The sequence below is a fragment of the Terrapene carolina genome, unplaced genomic scaffold, assembly GCF_002925995.2.
Source record: "Terrapene carolina triunguis isolate 2854851 unplaced genomic scaffold, T_m_triunguis-2.0 Scaffold397, whole genome shotgun sequence".
NCBI lineage: Eukaryota > Metazoa > Chordata > Testudines > Emydidae > Terrapene > Terrapene triunguis.
Genome location: NW_020664748.1, coordinates 598,558 through 613,442, shown reverse-complemented (window position 1 = coordinate 613,442; position 14,885 = coordinate 598,558). Strand labels below are relative to the sequence as shown.

General features: G+C 52.3%; 1 protein-coding gene across 2 annotated transcripts in view; it reads right to left on the bottom strand.

The window, feature by feature from the left end:
- Positions 1-7,309, bottom strand: part of INTS3 (integrator complex subunit 3) — a 57,195-nt gene extending 49,886 nt beyond the window's left edge. For both annotated transcript variants that reach the window (XM_024207449.2, XM_029912954.1), the window contains exons 1-2: positions 7,230-7,309; positions 5,535-5,618 (exon numbers count right to left, since the gene is read on the bottom strand). In XM_024207449.2, coding sequence (XP_024063217.1) covers positions 5,535-5,618; positions 7,230-7,298 — 153 coding nt within the window. In that variant the 5' untranslated portion in view covers positions 7,299-7,309. The remainder of the gene's footprint in view (positions 1-5,534; positions 5,619-7,229) is intronic.
- Between the last annotated feature and the right edge of the window lie 7,576 nt (positions 7,310-14,885).

Sequence of the window (14,885 nt, the reverse complement as noted above, 5' to 3'; positions counted from 1 at the left end):
TCACTCGGACTGTGACGCGACACCCACGGAGCCCAACCCAAGAGCCCCGACCGGTTCCCGACTCTCTAAAAATGGGAGGCCCAAGCTTGGAGGAGGACACACTGTGTGACGGGTGCCTGTTTCTAAAAGGCCCCAGAGGAGGGGGGAGCAGCCAGAACAAGGACTCTGAGGTGCTGCCCGAGAGCTGGGTATTTTGGTACCATGCGGAAGGATGCAGCCGGCCCACCCAACAGGTCCTGCTGTATTTCAGCTTCTCACCCCACATGGGTCCCAAAGGGTTGGGGAAATGTTTAAGAGCAGGTCTGGAACCGGACTCAGCTCCAGGTGGAATTGGGACGGTCACTCAGCCCCTGGAGTTCCACATGGCACCCACAGAGACCCAAGCAGATGAGATGGGACTCCTCGTTAATCCCTCTGGACCACGGGACGGGGAGCAAAGGGTGGGCGGCGCGAGGAGAAGCAGCTACCCTGCTCGGATGGCGAGGGGGAGGGAGGGGAACCTGAATCGCCAGATTAGTTTCAAGGATGCAAGTGATCCATCATCTCGTCCCTGCTCTCGGCGGGTCAGAGCCACCCCTCAGACAGGCCATTTAATTAATAGGAAGGGAACAGCCTGATGGATGTGCAGTTTAAATAGATAAATCAGGCCATGCAGCGGAGGGGGAGGGGGGGGGGAGCGTGATGGAGACCCCAGGGAAAACGGGCACTTTGAACTGAGGGGAGAGGCTCTGTTTGCCCTCCGGGCCAAGAGCAGAAGTTAATTAAAACAAAAGGGCACAGGGCGGAGGAGGCAGCTTCTTGCACATCATCCGCTGTCACTTGGATATTTGAAGGGCCGAGTGTCCTGGCTCACAGCTGGACAAGTTTCCCACAGCTAATGTCTGCCAGCCTGGGGGAGGGAGACTGCAGCCCTCAGCTGATCCTCAACAGGCTGGGAAGGGGGCGGCTGTGATCCCATTTCTTCTTCATCAGCCAGCAAGGTGTCGGTGGCCGCTCGACTCCCCTCCCACGCCAGCAGTGGGAGGCAGAGGGCTGCCTTTTAACAAGCTGTCCACAAAAAGCAGGGGAAGTTGTAGGTCCAACCCGCTTTTGGCGCTGGGCTCCCCCCCAGGAGAGAAAGGGACGCCAATGCGTGGAACTGGGACACAGGAACGGACGACCAAAGGAGCCGCCACAAGGAAGCACCGTCATCGGAGAACAAGACGGATGGGACGCTGGGAGGAATGGGGAGCAAAACACAAGTGGAGGGATTTGAGGTGCCTCTTCTGGCCGCACAGCGCTCTGTTCTTCGGGGGGGGGGGGGCGCGTGTGTAGGGAGGGATGTTAATTTGCTGCAGCAGAGCAAACAGCGTGCAGCGCAAGTGAAACTGCATCCAGAGGCAGGCTGCCCGAGTAGCCCACGGTGAGTCTGTGGCCCTGGGGAGGGGAAGAGAGAAGCACAACCCCGAAGCCTCTTGCTGCAGACACAACATACACCTGTTGTCAACTTTGGGAGCAATCGGTACGAGGGACTCCAGACGGTGCCCGTGTAACTGGCGGCATCAGCCAGCCCTTTGCTAGCGAGAGGCTCCAGCATGCAGGATTTTCAATTCAGGCAGCGGCAATGAATGGCAAGTACCAAGGCAGCCACTTTCCAGCCAACACACATTACATCGGTGCGACTTGCAGATCAGCCCCACTGGTGTCCGAACTTCCCCCACCAAACGGCCAGCGCCCGGGCGCCCAGCCAGTCTCTGCCGTGGCTGCAGGCCCTGCAGCGACGAGGCCCCAGCCGCAGCCCCATTGGAGCACGGGAGTTACGCAGATGTCAATGGATCCCCAGGAGATCTGGGAGCAAGGAAAGGAAGATGATAGATTTGGGGGGGGGGGGGCGAAATGGGGGGTCAAAAGGTCAAACTGCAGATAAAGAGCAGGAGACACTAATAAAGTATCCCAGCCCCTCGGCTTTAGCACCCAGAAATCCTCAGGCAGCACATCCCCGTTTTCACAGGAGACTCAATCCCGTGGCCCTGGCTCTTGTGATCATTACAGAGCCCCCCCCCTTTCTGTGGGCGCTGACCCCGGCAACCTGGCCAAGTTCCAGGCCAGGAGTTACCTGCTACCGACCAATTCCCCCAGGGGGCCCCGGGCCCCATTCTCCCTCCTTCCCTTCCCGAGCGCTGCAGGGCTCTGGTGAACAGCTGTCATAGGCCCCCCACAGCTGACTGCGTCCGTGATGGGGGAAGGGATTCCTGAACCTGTCAGATTTGGGGGAAGGGAGCTTTGCCCCTCATGCAAGGATCTCAAAGCCCGCCCCAGCAGCGAGCCACACAGCCCCCTTATCAGCTGGGCAAGCCATGTCCCCCCTTTACAGACAGAGATGGGAATCACAGAGGGATGCGGGGACTTGCCAAGGTCATGCAATGAGTCAGTGGCAGAGCCAGAAGTAAAACTCTGCAGTCCTGGCTCCAGTCGCCTGCTGGCGGCATAACACGGGGGGACTAGGTGGGGGGAAAGGAAGGAGGCAATGACCGACCACAGCAGAACCCCGTCCCCATCCCGCTGCCTGATCCAATTACCCCCTAAGAACACGGATGTGCTTGTAAGAGCAAACTTGACCAAAGCAGCAGAGCCAGCCAGGTGGCTAATGAGCAGGGCCATGAGCAGCAGCTGTGCCCTCCACTGCCACCTTCGAGGCAGAGAGATTCACTGCCTGTCAGCCGCGCGGTGTCACGGACGCAGGCTCTGCCCCTCACTGCCCTTCCCACAGAGGAACGTGCGGAGAAGACAGAGCAGGCAGGAACTTCGCTCGCTCGGTGGGGCAGCCATGGGCACCGCACAGCTGAAAGGGAAGGAGGACGCTGGGGCTGCAAACACAAGGAAGAGTGACTGGAGAGCCCTTCGACTGGGTACAGGTGGCAGAGGTGCCAGGACCCCCCCTGCCGTGCCGGAGCTATTGTTTATCACAACTCACCAGAAGGGGATTTCACTCTAATTGGAAGAGTTTAACCCTTTAAGAGACTACACAGTCTCCATACCAGAGCACGCGGACTGGGGTGAGCCACGGAGCTGGAGCGGGGGAAGAAGCTGTGGGAGGCAGGAACCAGTTACGTGATATTGGTCACTGTCTGGGGCCTAGTTCAGAACCAGCCTGGTAGAGATTTTTCCGAGCCCTGGCACCACAGGCGCAGCACCGACGGGAAGAATCCGTTTGCGTCCTGGCTGCACCAGCAACTCTGGAGTCAGGACTTGGAAGCAGCTCTGGTGACTGATGGGAGAGGCGGAACGGAGCCCAGCTCAGCCGAAGGGAAGCCTGCTGGCATCAGAAAAGGGGGTGTGTGTGTGTGGGGGGGGGTCTAATGATCAGGGAGGGGAGTGGTTTGTTTTTTTAAGAAGAGTCATAGCTACAACTCCACTGAAAGAGACACCGCCCCGCTTAGCAATCCCGGCTCGGGGGTGAATGGGGACCTGTGGCCCTGGTTTCGAGAGCCCGAGCCTTAAAGCACTGGCTCAATGAAGAGAGAACTCTTAGTCCATCAGTGCCTCCCTCAGGCTTGGCCACTCAGCCCTGCTCGCACCAGACCACGAAGAGCCCTCGAGAGTTTACTTCGATCCCTTTACATTCGGCACGTTGCCGATCCACTGGACGGCATTCGAACCAAACACCCCTCAGCATCACCGAACTCGCAGCCGGCCAATGCGGCAAGTGAAAGCCACAGGTGTGTGTCGTGGTACTGAGAGAGTGGGCAGGTCACTCACTCCACAACAGAACGCTACCCATGACCCATTTCCGAACGTGCAGCCGTCAGGAACAGTGCCAGCGTTCCAGGACCTCCGGGAAAGGCCTGGGACTCCTGCTGATCCAGCCACACAGCCAAACCCCAGCAGCAACAATGACCTTTCCGAGCTGGAGAGACACCCCCCCCCCCCCCTTTGAACATGCACATGCTCCGCTGCTCCTGTTTCTCAACGGCTCAGGGCCTCTGTGCTCCCCCAGCTCTTGTCAGTCCAGGTACCTCAGGTACCTTAGAGGGGAGCCTCCCCGCTCACTGACACGGCATCCACTGGCCACCTCACTTTGTGGAGAATCATGATGCTCTGGAATATTTTCCAGTTCAGAAGAACAGATCGCAATCTCCAAGGGGCTGCATCCGAAACCTCCCTCCCAAAGCAACCAACACCACCAGCAATTTCAGATGTACACTAATTTTAAACCCGTTTCAAACCCATTTTCAGGCTGTACAAGCCACAAACAGGAGTGCCATGTTTAAACAAAAACGCACACTGTTGACTCACGTTCTTCATTTCTATAGGGCACCCAAGGCATCCAAAGGGGGAAATGATTGAGCGGGTTCAACAAAGAGCTACTTTCCCTGCCAATCCAAGGATTAGACAGCAAACCCATTTCATTACCACGGCTAATAGCTCTCATAGCTAGTCTCGCTCATCACACCTCCCCAGCACTCTGCTCTCCGTCTCTTATACACACTGGTTGCCTTTCATCTTCACTTAGACTGGGGCTCTTCAGAACAAGGGACTGTCTCTTTCTGTGTGTTTGCAACATGACTAATACAGCAAAACGCTCTACTCTTGTTTTCAGGGACTTCCCGTTCCCGGCGTAAGATGACCAGGCAGGCAGGTTCCAGCAGCAAGTCAGTGTCAGTCAGTGGCTAGTGCAAAGGGCTGCGTGCAGAGAAGCCCAGGAGGGGAGTTTCAAACACTACCACACGACCCGGGGTTTCTGGCAGTGTCGCTTGGCCATCTTGGGCCTTAGCTACTCCCGCTGAGAAGCCGTTCGCAAGCTGCATCTGAAAGTATTTGGATGGCATTTCATTGCCTTTGCAAAGCAGGGCAAATCCCTTTTCTAAATCTTTCTACCTACTACGCAGTCACAGTTTCTACAGAATCATGCTCGATTTCATTCCCAAAACGCTTCATTGGTTTGCAGCAACATTGTCTAACCTGCATCCAGGAAATTAAATAGCCGTTAACAGCCTCATTCCAAAAGATATTTAAAAATAAACCCAGCTTGCCAACTTATTAGAGCTGGGCTGCTCTCACACGGTTTTGCTTATGAAATGAGTTTGTTTATTATCTAGATTTTAGATAATTACTTTTGTATGCAAATACATCTGGCCGGCCAGCAAACATTTCCATTCTGCAACCGCAGGGACAGGAGCTAAGGGCCTTCCCCAGTTCCATCGGTTATTTAGGACCCCCCCACACACCTCCACCAAAACCAATTAACCCAAGATCTGCCAAAGATACTGCCACCAGGACGCCGTTCCTTGGTACGACAGCATTAGCATCCCCCAGCATAGCTGCTGCTGCAATACAAAGGCCAACGTTTGTGCCATGTGAACACACTGAAAGTAGAACAGTGGGAGCTGAGTCATCTCCTCCATACGATCAGCTGAGGACACCAGCCCAGGGAGCCCTCAGTGCCTGCAGGCGCCTCTGGAAAGCTGCCACAGTTAGAAATGCCTTGTCTGGCAAGCAGAGCACCCAGTGAAACAAGCCATCCCAAGGCAGGAGCTGGGCATGCCGTGCCTTACCTTCTGGGCCTGAGCCGGCTCTGTGAGCACCAGGGTGAAGAGGCCAAGACAGATCTCCTCATGCTGAGGGGCTCCTTTGCACACCTGCAAGAGGAAAGGGGAAGCAACACGGGTGAGCAACACGAGGCCTCGCTCAGGTGGGGTGTTGACGACGCGAGAGGCTCTTCTCAGTTCTAGGACGGGGACGCTCCAGACCAGCCCCCAGGGAATTCAGCAGCAGGAAGTTACAGAGCTTCCCCATCGTTCATATCTGCAAAGTCCTCTGAGTCCTGTGCCTCCCACCCACCTGTGCACGCACACACATTTTGTAGTTAAAATATGTAGTCTAAGCAATGCTTCAATGCTCTTCCTAAGTGAGAGACCCCATGGTGGTGGGAGTGGTCTGAAGGTTTTACTGGCAGGACTTCCGAACACCCACATTACTCACAAGCAGCGAGGCCACACCTGAGTGATGCAGGTTACTCCACAGGATCACCCTGAAGGCCTCCAGGGCACCCTGTGCCGTGAGGCACCCTCCCACGCCTGGGGCTTCACAGGCTTGTGTGAGACACACTTCATTGGCCATTCAGCCACACGGGAAAGGCTCCCACTAGACCAGTGGGCTTTGGCAGGCCCCATGTTTGCATCCCTCCTCCTCCTAAACCAGGCTCCCCTAGCGCCATGACTCCAGCTAGCCAAAGATACAAGGGAGGAGAAAACTGCAGCCAATACATTTTAGAACCTCTACAAATTACTTGGGCTTTCTCTACACAGCAACATCACCGGGGAACAGGCGAGGATTTGGGGACTTTTCAGGACTAGAAGCAAGTGCAGTGGGAAGATTGTACCACTGGGAATGGGGATTCCAAGGAGCTCAAGCAGAGACAAACTGTGTATGCAGAGGGAGCGTGCAAAGAAGTGCATGATAACTGCAATCCCAGGCATGTCACCACCACCACGAGCATGTGTGTATTCACAAACATGCACACGCCCCTCTCTCGTGGTAGATCAGTACCAACAGTCCAGCACTCATGAGCAATCTGACAGGGTGGGTTATGATGGGGGAGGAAAAAGCCAGCCAGGTTTCAGCAAGGAAACCCAGCGTAGCACTGCCGCCAGAGGATTTTACTAGACATGGAGTAAGCGTTTTTCTTAAAAAAAACAACTCTGGAAAACTTCTGGTCAGTGTTCAGATTGGTGAAGATGGCACAGCGCCCGCGCCACTGCTCCTAGCAGGGTTACCGATTGGCTTGCTGACAGCCCCCATGGTTGCTGTCTCGTGGAGGTGCCGCTCGGTGAATTATTTCTTCTTGTCAGGATTAACTTCTGCGACCCAGAAATCCTTTGGCAAAGGATCCCCGGTTCTTTGCAAACAACTCTCACCTCAGACCTGACAAACTCCCTACACCAAACACGTCTTGCAGGATCCTCATCCGTAAAGAGTAACACGTAAGGTATCTACAGAAAGCTTGTAACTTGCCAAGACAGAATCACTGCAAGATGTATGTGTGGATAAGATTTAAGGAATCATGTATTTATATTGAACGTCTGCTTTATGGACTTGGAGTAAAACTTAGTTACGAGGGGTTATGCTGCATGAATGGGTCATCACCAAACTGGGAGGAGTAGCCACCCCTCGCTGGTCAGCCCACAAGCCCTCGCCTACCCCTGCCTCACCCCAGAACAGATCATGGAAAAACCACGTCCGGCACTTACGTGAGCATTTAGGGCATCGTTAGCTTCCCTCTCGGACACCCCATTGGTCAGCGACGTCACAATGCCCATGCACCTCTCTAGTCTCTGAAATAGACAAAACAAATCAATACACCAGCTAGCAGGAACAGGTATCCCAGAGCCCCGGCTTCCTCGGCCACTCGCGGTGCCTTGTGCAAGTAACAAAACCCGGGGGCCAAGAGTCCCAGGAGTGATTTTGGGAGCCTCATCCGAGACGCCTTTAAGGGGCCCAACTTTCCAAACACACTGGTTTCCTGCCTCTGAAAACAGGGCCACTCGGACGCGTCTCAAGTTGGGCACCAAAGTCACTAGTCAGCTTTGAAAACCTGGGTCCTCCCACTTCCTGCTGCCATGGAAAGGGTGATGAGAGAGGCGATGGGAGACTATTGCCATCCATGCTCATGACACCACATATACACCGGTGATGGGGGCCACGCAAAGCCGCAGCGTAAAACCAGCATGATAATCATTCTCCCCGAGCCAGGGCCCCAGAACCAGCTGCTGACTGGAGAAGCTACTGCCTCCTAGCTGCTCGTATATTCCTAGTCTGTGTTGGAAATACTCCACTGCCATTCCCCCACCTGCAGAGCCAGCTAATGCTAATCCTGGCATCCTGTGGATTTGGGGCCAACAAACACCACGCATGGGCCAAGGTGACAGGGACGTCAGTCCCCGTTCTGAGAGCAGAGCTATAGTTTCACAGGTTCAATTCTCTCTGAAGCTACAATTCACGGACAGTGGCAAAGACTATTCTGGGCACGTACTATAGGGCTGTGCCCCTTACTGAACGGCAAGTGGAGGTCCCTTGAAGACCCACTGCAGACATACAAGACGCTTTCATTTTATGTGACTTTAGCGCTCGGGCCAGGTGCTGGAGTCCAAGGCCCTCCGTTTTAATTACTAACTTGGTACGTAGCTTCTGGTGCGAAGAAACCGCAGGAGCAGATGTTTTTATGCGGATGTCCCAGCTAATGCAATGACAGCGAGAAGGACACAAAGGCAGAATGCACAGCACATGGCAAAACTGTTCATTTGCCACTGCAAAACCCTGATGGGAACTTTGGAGCAGAGTCTGACTACGACAGCATATCAGACGCGCGCACTCCCAGGGTGCTGTCAGCTGCTCACGTCCTCTCCACGCACAACAAGTTCTTCTAGCAGCACAGCTGTCTTCTACGACAACAGCCGAGGACTGGCTTCTCACGTGCGGTGCAGCAGCTACAACAACGGGGCCCTGACCCTGGATTGGGGCTTGTAGACATGGCTGAAATACAAATAACTACATACGCACCACCACTGCCAACGGCTCACAACACTGAATGACACTCAGGACTTTTGTTCCAGTGGGCCGTACCCTGCTCCAAGCACTGCGGTTACGTCTCTTCTTTGTGTTACAGCAGCACGAGCCTCAGCCAAGAGCAGGGTGGCCCCCCCGCTGGGCCCAGTGAAGACAATCAGAGACAGTCCCTCAGGAAAAGTGTTTACACTCTCAATAGACAAGACGGGGGAGGGGGCACAGAAGAAAGCACTACTGTCACCATTTTGAAGTTGGGGAACGGAGACGTTAAGTGATTTGCCTAAGGTCACCTCGGGAGTTTGTGGCAAAGACAGGAATGGAATTCGGCTCTTCCAAGTCCAATGCCAGTGCCTCACTCACAGCACCATCCTTCTCTGAGGCCATCCCCAGCCCGCCGAGCCCCACTCACCTGCCTACCCATGAAAAGGAGCAGACTGCTCACCCCAAGCAAGTAAAACATTTGTTTGTTCCATGGTAAACAGAGGGCAGGAGCATTTGGCACTTGGCTGGTAAGTGTGTCATGACAGTTTCTGCACGTCTGGTGCAGAAGCTCTGGCTAATCACCAAGACAGGCACTTGGATGGCACTCACGCTGGTATTGCAGTGAGAGGCGATGTGAAAAGGCCTTACAGATCTACTGTGGCTCAAGGGAGAACATCAACTTAAAGTATGATGATTCCGTCGGAACTTCTGTGACTTGCTGAAAATCATGACAAGTGATTTCACTTCACTTTGTGCATTCGACAGCGTTGGGTGCACAGCCCACTTCACTTTTCCTCTGTAGTCAGCCAGTCAGCTTCTTTTGCTGCTGTGGGTCTTGTATACAGCAACAGGGGGGAGGAAAGCATTTTAAAATAGAGCAAAATGTGATTGTAAAACTGCAAGAACTAGCCAGGGAAGTGGGAGCAGGTTAGTACATGAAACTATTTTCCTAGTGCTCAAATAATGCTTAACAACAGAACGGAGCCAGCACTGGGGAAAGGGACAAACATCTGACCAAGGCAGCGTCTAGTGAACTCAGAACACTGGCTTGTAAGTGCCTTCAGTTTCTCAAGTCGTGTGCACGACTCTGCCATGGGAAAGGAGCAGGACAGCCAGCAAGGCGCTAGGAACATCGGAAAAGCAGAGACTTTGGGGTGAACAAAGCTCAGTAAGTCTGGTAAATGGCACCTAAGCAGAGCCAATGAACCCTGCCTTGGCAACAGAGAGGCCTGTTCCTTATGGGGGTGGCTCTTTAGAGAGATGACGAGATTGTCCTGAGGACACTGGGGGTGTTCTCAAGTGGAGGCTTTCTATGGGGGCTTGTCCACGGGAGGTGCAGGATTCATTATGCACAAAGCCAGGCTAAGCGCTCCCAATTGTCACACAAGGCCCCAGAGCAGGGTTCTGAGGGGGAGGACGTTTGTCTTGGCTCAGACCTTCCCAACCCCTCCACACACACCAGTGGACCATCGCTCTGACTGGGGGGACAGATGGGTCCCATTCTGGAGCCACTCAGGGTGTACCTACACTGCCCACTGAGGCCAGGCTCAGACTCAGGTTTGAGCCCAAGCCCCCCTTCTGGCTACCCACCCGAAAGCACTCAGGACCTGCCAGGGGGTGGGTCAGAGCCCGAGTCCTGTTGTGACTCAGGTCCAAGCCCTGTCATTTTGCAGTGTGGATGCAGGCCAAGCCCCAAGCTGAGTCAGGAGAGCTGCTTAGTGCAGTATGGATGTGTTAGCACAGCTGTGACACATGGGTCCAGCCCTGCAAACCCAAATTCATAATGCAGTGCGGAAACTCAAGCAGGGCCTTGGAAACACCAAGTCCACAAGCCCGGGTCACAGCCCCAGGCCTAGTGTGTAGTGTAGACACACCCACAGAATCACTATGTGCACTGGGCTGGAGCGAGGATGAAGGAAGGAGAGCACGCTGGCTCTGCAGCACCCCAGACAGCTGCCACCGATCAGAACCAAACCCGATTCCCTTCCCTCCCGAACAAGGCACTGCACTGGAATGGCCTAATAAGACCCACTTGCCGTTGCTAAGTTATAACAGTGCAAGAGGGAGAAGTCCAGGCATGAGCGGCAAGAGCTTCCACTCGACCTCGGAGAAATCCACAGGGGTTATTTTAATTGGATTTTTGCAAGTTAATCCTCCCATAGCACCAACCGACTGACGTCTTTGGGTGGGTTGGCCGTGAACGTCCGGAGGCCGGCGTGCTGTCATTTCAAGCTAGCATTTCCAGCTAGCACTGGGTAAGAACTGTAGGTAGCGCCTCACCTCCCAGTGCACGTGCAGGGCCTCTCACAGACTTCACCAGGCATGTGCCACGAGGACAACAGACCCTTCCGAGAGCACGGCTGCAGTAACCAGAGAGACATTAGAGGGGAAGAGCTGGTGCTGGGTTATGCCCCGTCCACACTACAAGAACCACCATGGTCAACCATCCTTTATTCTTGCCTACGTACACAGAACCACACACGTTATGACCACACTTCGGAAATCACATCCTACCTACGCTAGGATATGGTTAATGCGTTTCTTTCCTGTTCACACAGTAAAGGAGCAGCCACGTTTTAGCTACAACCATGTTCACAACATGGCTATTTTTGTAGTGCAGGTCGGGCCTGATTAGCAGGTCGGTGACTGAGAATTAGGAAGAGTCTGAGCAGTGGAACAGGAATGATGTGGAGTTAGAGAACGAGACAGGTCTACAATGGCCCCAGCAGTGCAGCTCCACAGACAACGGGAAAAGCTGTAGCAGACAACGCTCAAACATTACCAGCAGCACCCCCCCCCCACCACCTAAATCCACTCCAAGCAGGGCTTTGTGATATGGTGACTAAAAACCTGAAGCCCACCTGAGGACTGTGTATGCTACAGCTTCTGCCGCTGCTATTGCACAGGGGGGCAAACCCGGTTCCCACTGTTGCCAGTGTAGCTACAGCCCGAGTATAAACATGACCCTGCAGGGTCCCCCCTCGCTAAGCCCTGGCTCTTACTACAGTGGAGAGGCGGCTTCACTGCAGTTAAGGTTCTTGTCTCTCCAGCCCAGTGTTTTGCTGTGCAAGTTGTAGATTAAGCCCTGGCATAAACAGGTGCATCGCCTTCCAGGGGAGATGTGCCCCTTGGCCCAATCATTCAAACTACCAGTGCCACAAACTCAAGGCAGGATCTGAAGACCCAGCTGGAATGTTTCTGGCTCTGCCATCACCACTGACAAGAGACCTGCAACTGGAACACAGCCACCTCCTCCACCTGTGAGAAGTGAGACAAAAGGACCCGGTCTCACTCTCCTGCAGAGCTGATGGGGTAATGACTTGTTTGTGCCAGGGGAAGCTGGCAGATGCGACTCCAGGAGCTGATATGCAGGATCTGAAGGGGTTATTTCTACACAATCACTTCTGGATTAGCACCACTTTAAAATGCAAATCTGCCAGGCTGACTATGGCACGGGCTAGTGGCAGGCCCCCCCACTAACATGAATGAGGAGGAAGCTGTTGGCAAAGGGGAACATCTCCATTTCACAGTCTGCCTTCTAGGGTGATGCAAATGAACACGCATGGGTCAACAAGTGCAGAAGGGTAACACTGCTTTTCAGTAAGGCTTTTTTCAGGGCTGATCTACAGAACTATCAGAGAGGACCAAAAGGATTTGAAAGCCCAGATCTCAGGTAGACTCATTTCCATTATTTGCAAAGGCAGAACAAGATCCAGTGAGCACAAACTGAAGTCAGAAAAATTCACACTGCAAGTAGGACAATGTTAACAGTGCAGGTTCCCAAAGGAGCGTTTAAGCTCATCATCACTCAGTCTTTAAATGGAGACTGATTGACTTTCTAACGGTACGCTCCGGTTCAACCCCAAGTCACTGGGCTTGACAATGTCACTTATACAGTAGGAAGAATAATTCCCTCCAGTGCAGGATTCACCGACTGAAATTCCGTGGTCTCTGCTACGCAAGAGATCAGGCCATGTGAACACAGTGGACCCTTCTGGCTTTAAAATCCATGAATATTTTTGAGGACTAGCACTGCTGTCCAGACACTAAAACAACAAATACATATAGCAGCTAATTCCAAGGGATCAATCCTCACATAAAAAGCGACAGAGAGTCCTGTGGCACCTTAGAGACTAACAGACGTATTGGAGCATAAGCTTTTGTGGGTGAATACCCACTTCGTCAGACGCATGCTTGTGCTCCAATACGTCTGTTAGTCTATAAGGTGCCACAGGACTCTGTCGCTTTTTACAGATCCAGACCAACCCGGCTACCCCTCTAATCCTCACACAGTTATTCTCTACCCTGATGGGTCACCGGGGACGTGACTATACACATTGGAGGAACTGCGGAATCAGTATTAGAACAGTAATTTCTTTAGCTATAGAAAAAAATGCACATACACAAGCGTGTGTGCGCGTATGTACACCCCCCTCCCCCACCACACACACCCAGTTTCAGTATCTCCATAGCAGAGAAAGGGTCTGGGTATTTCTCTCTCAGCAGGAGCTGCCGTTTTGCAGATACCTCCCTAGACCACGTGTTAGAAGAGAGTTTATACAGAGAGTGCAACCGCCTGTCACAATAAATAGGAGACACACAAACTTGAAGAGTGGCTAAATGGTTAGTCTAAAAGAAAGATGTTACCCCGACCTTAAAGCAACTTTACAAGCATGCTGCCCAGTGATGAGCTCGGTTTCCTTTATCAGAACTCACCGCAGACTGGCAAGAGGTCAGCTCTCTCTCTGACGATACCATACGTAATATGTTTTGGAGGAACATTGTCACTTTAAACAACACTCCTCCAAACCTTCGCTTAACCTACTGTTGTTATAATCCGCATCTCACATTGTTATAAGGAGATTAGAAAAGACACTTCTCTTGAGTTTGCCACTATGTTCACTTTGGGCATTTGACAGTTCCCCCCCTATAGTCAGTTTCCCCATTTGTGAGAGTCTTGCACGCCTCTGCATGGAAGAGGATTTTTTTTTTTTTTTTAAACATGCAAATGTGACAGTAAAACCACTAAAACTGGCTGGGAGACTCAGGAGCAGGTGTAATAGCTGACATTATTTTTAACTCATTTCTTACAAACGGACTAGATTTCAAGTTGGTGTCCCTTTAACTGGTTTAGTGATTTAAAGTACATGCACAAAGGAGAGATTCCTAACAATGAACGCAGGGGACCATTTGTCAGGACTTCTGGATTCTGTTCCTAGTTCTGGTCCTTACCCAACTTTATGACCTTGAACAAGTCACTTCACCTGTCCGTGTCTCAATTTCCCCAGCTGTAAAAGAGCAATACCTACCTCACTGGATAGGCGAGGTTTGAGAGTTGTACTGCCCTGAGATCCATGGAGAAGAGGCACTACAGAACACTAAATAATAGTGCTACACGGATTCCAGACAAGCCCCGGAGAGAGTACTTGGCGAGGTTTCAAGGAGAATTTGAGTTTTCAGCTCTGACAGGCGCACACAAAGTGGCATTTCTCTGAGGACTGGGATGTTTTATTCAGACCTGGACTAGTACCAAAAATACACAGGGACAATTGAGAGTTTTCCCAATGGTATGGGAGTTTCCAGGCCCAGCAGGCTGATATATATCAGACCTTGAGACCAAGTAATTCCAAATACCTTTGGGTCTTTCTTATCTACTTGATTTCCAATAGGATTTTAGCTGGCACTGTTTCAACAGTCCCAAATACATTTGCTTCTGCCTCATGGTAAATAAAAGCTGGCTCTGCAAGTCCAGTAGTTCACGAGACATTAGCCGCTCAAATCAAGTCACAACTAAAGTGATAGTACTTCACCCTACAATAGCTTCTTTCAGAGGATCTCAAAATGCTTTATGAACATTAACACCCATGTGAGACAGGTACAATAATAGTTATCTACCGTACCGATGAGTAAACTGAGGTACAGGAGATTACTTGCCCAAGGTCAGGCAGAAAGTCTGAAAGAAGAGCCAGGAATAAAACCCAGAACTTGTTCAGCTGTTCTAACCACTATACTACAATGCCTCAGCACCAGGAACAGATCCCAAAAGTCTTGACTCCCAATCCTTCTCTAACTACCTATCCATAGTGGAGAAAAAAGCAAGACAATAAGCAGAATGACATGATTTCAAGGTCTCATATTCTGGGTTCTGCCAGGGCTCCAAAATGCTTTGGCAGTCAGTAGAAATGCGTTCCAGAATGACACCGTTTTCCTGTTATCAGAAAGAAAAGATGAGGAATCCTGTCAATGCTGAAATCCGAAGCAAACTTTGTGATCCTGTTCCACACTTGCACCTCCAAAATGCCCACACATGAAGCAGCAGGGCCTGCCGCCAATGAAGGTGGAGAAACCAAAGACGAAGC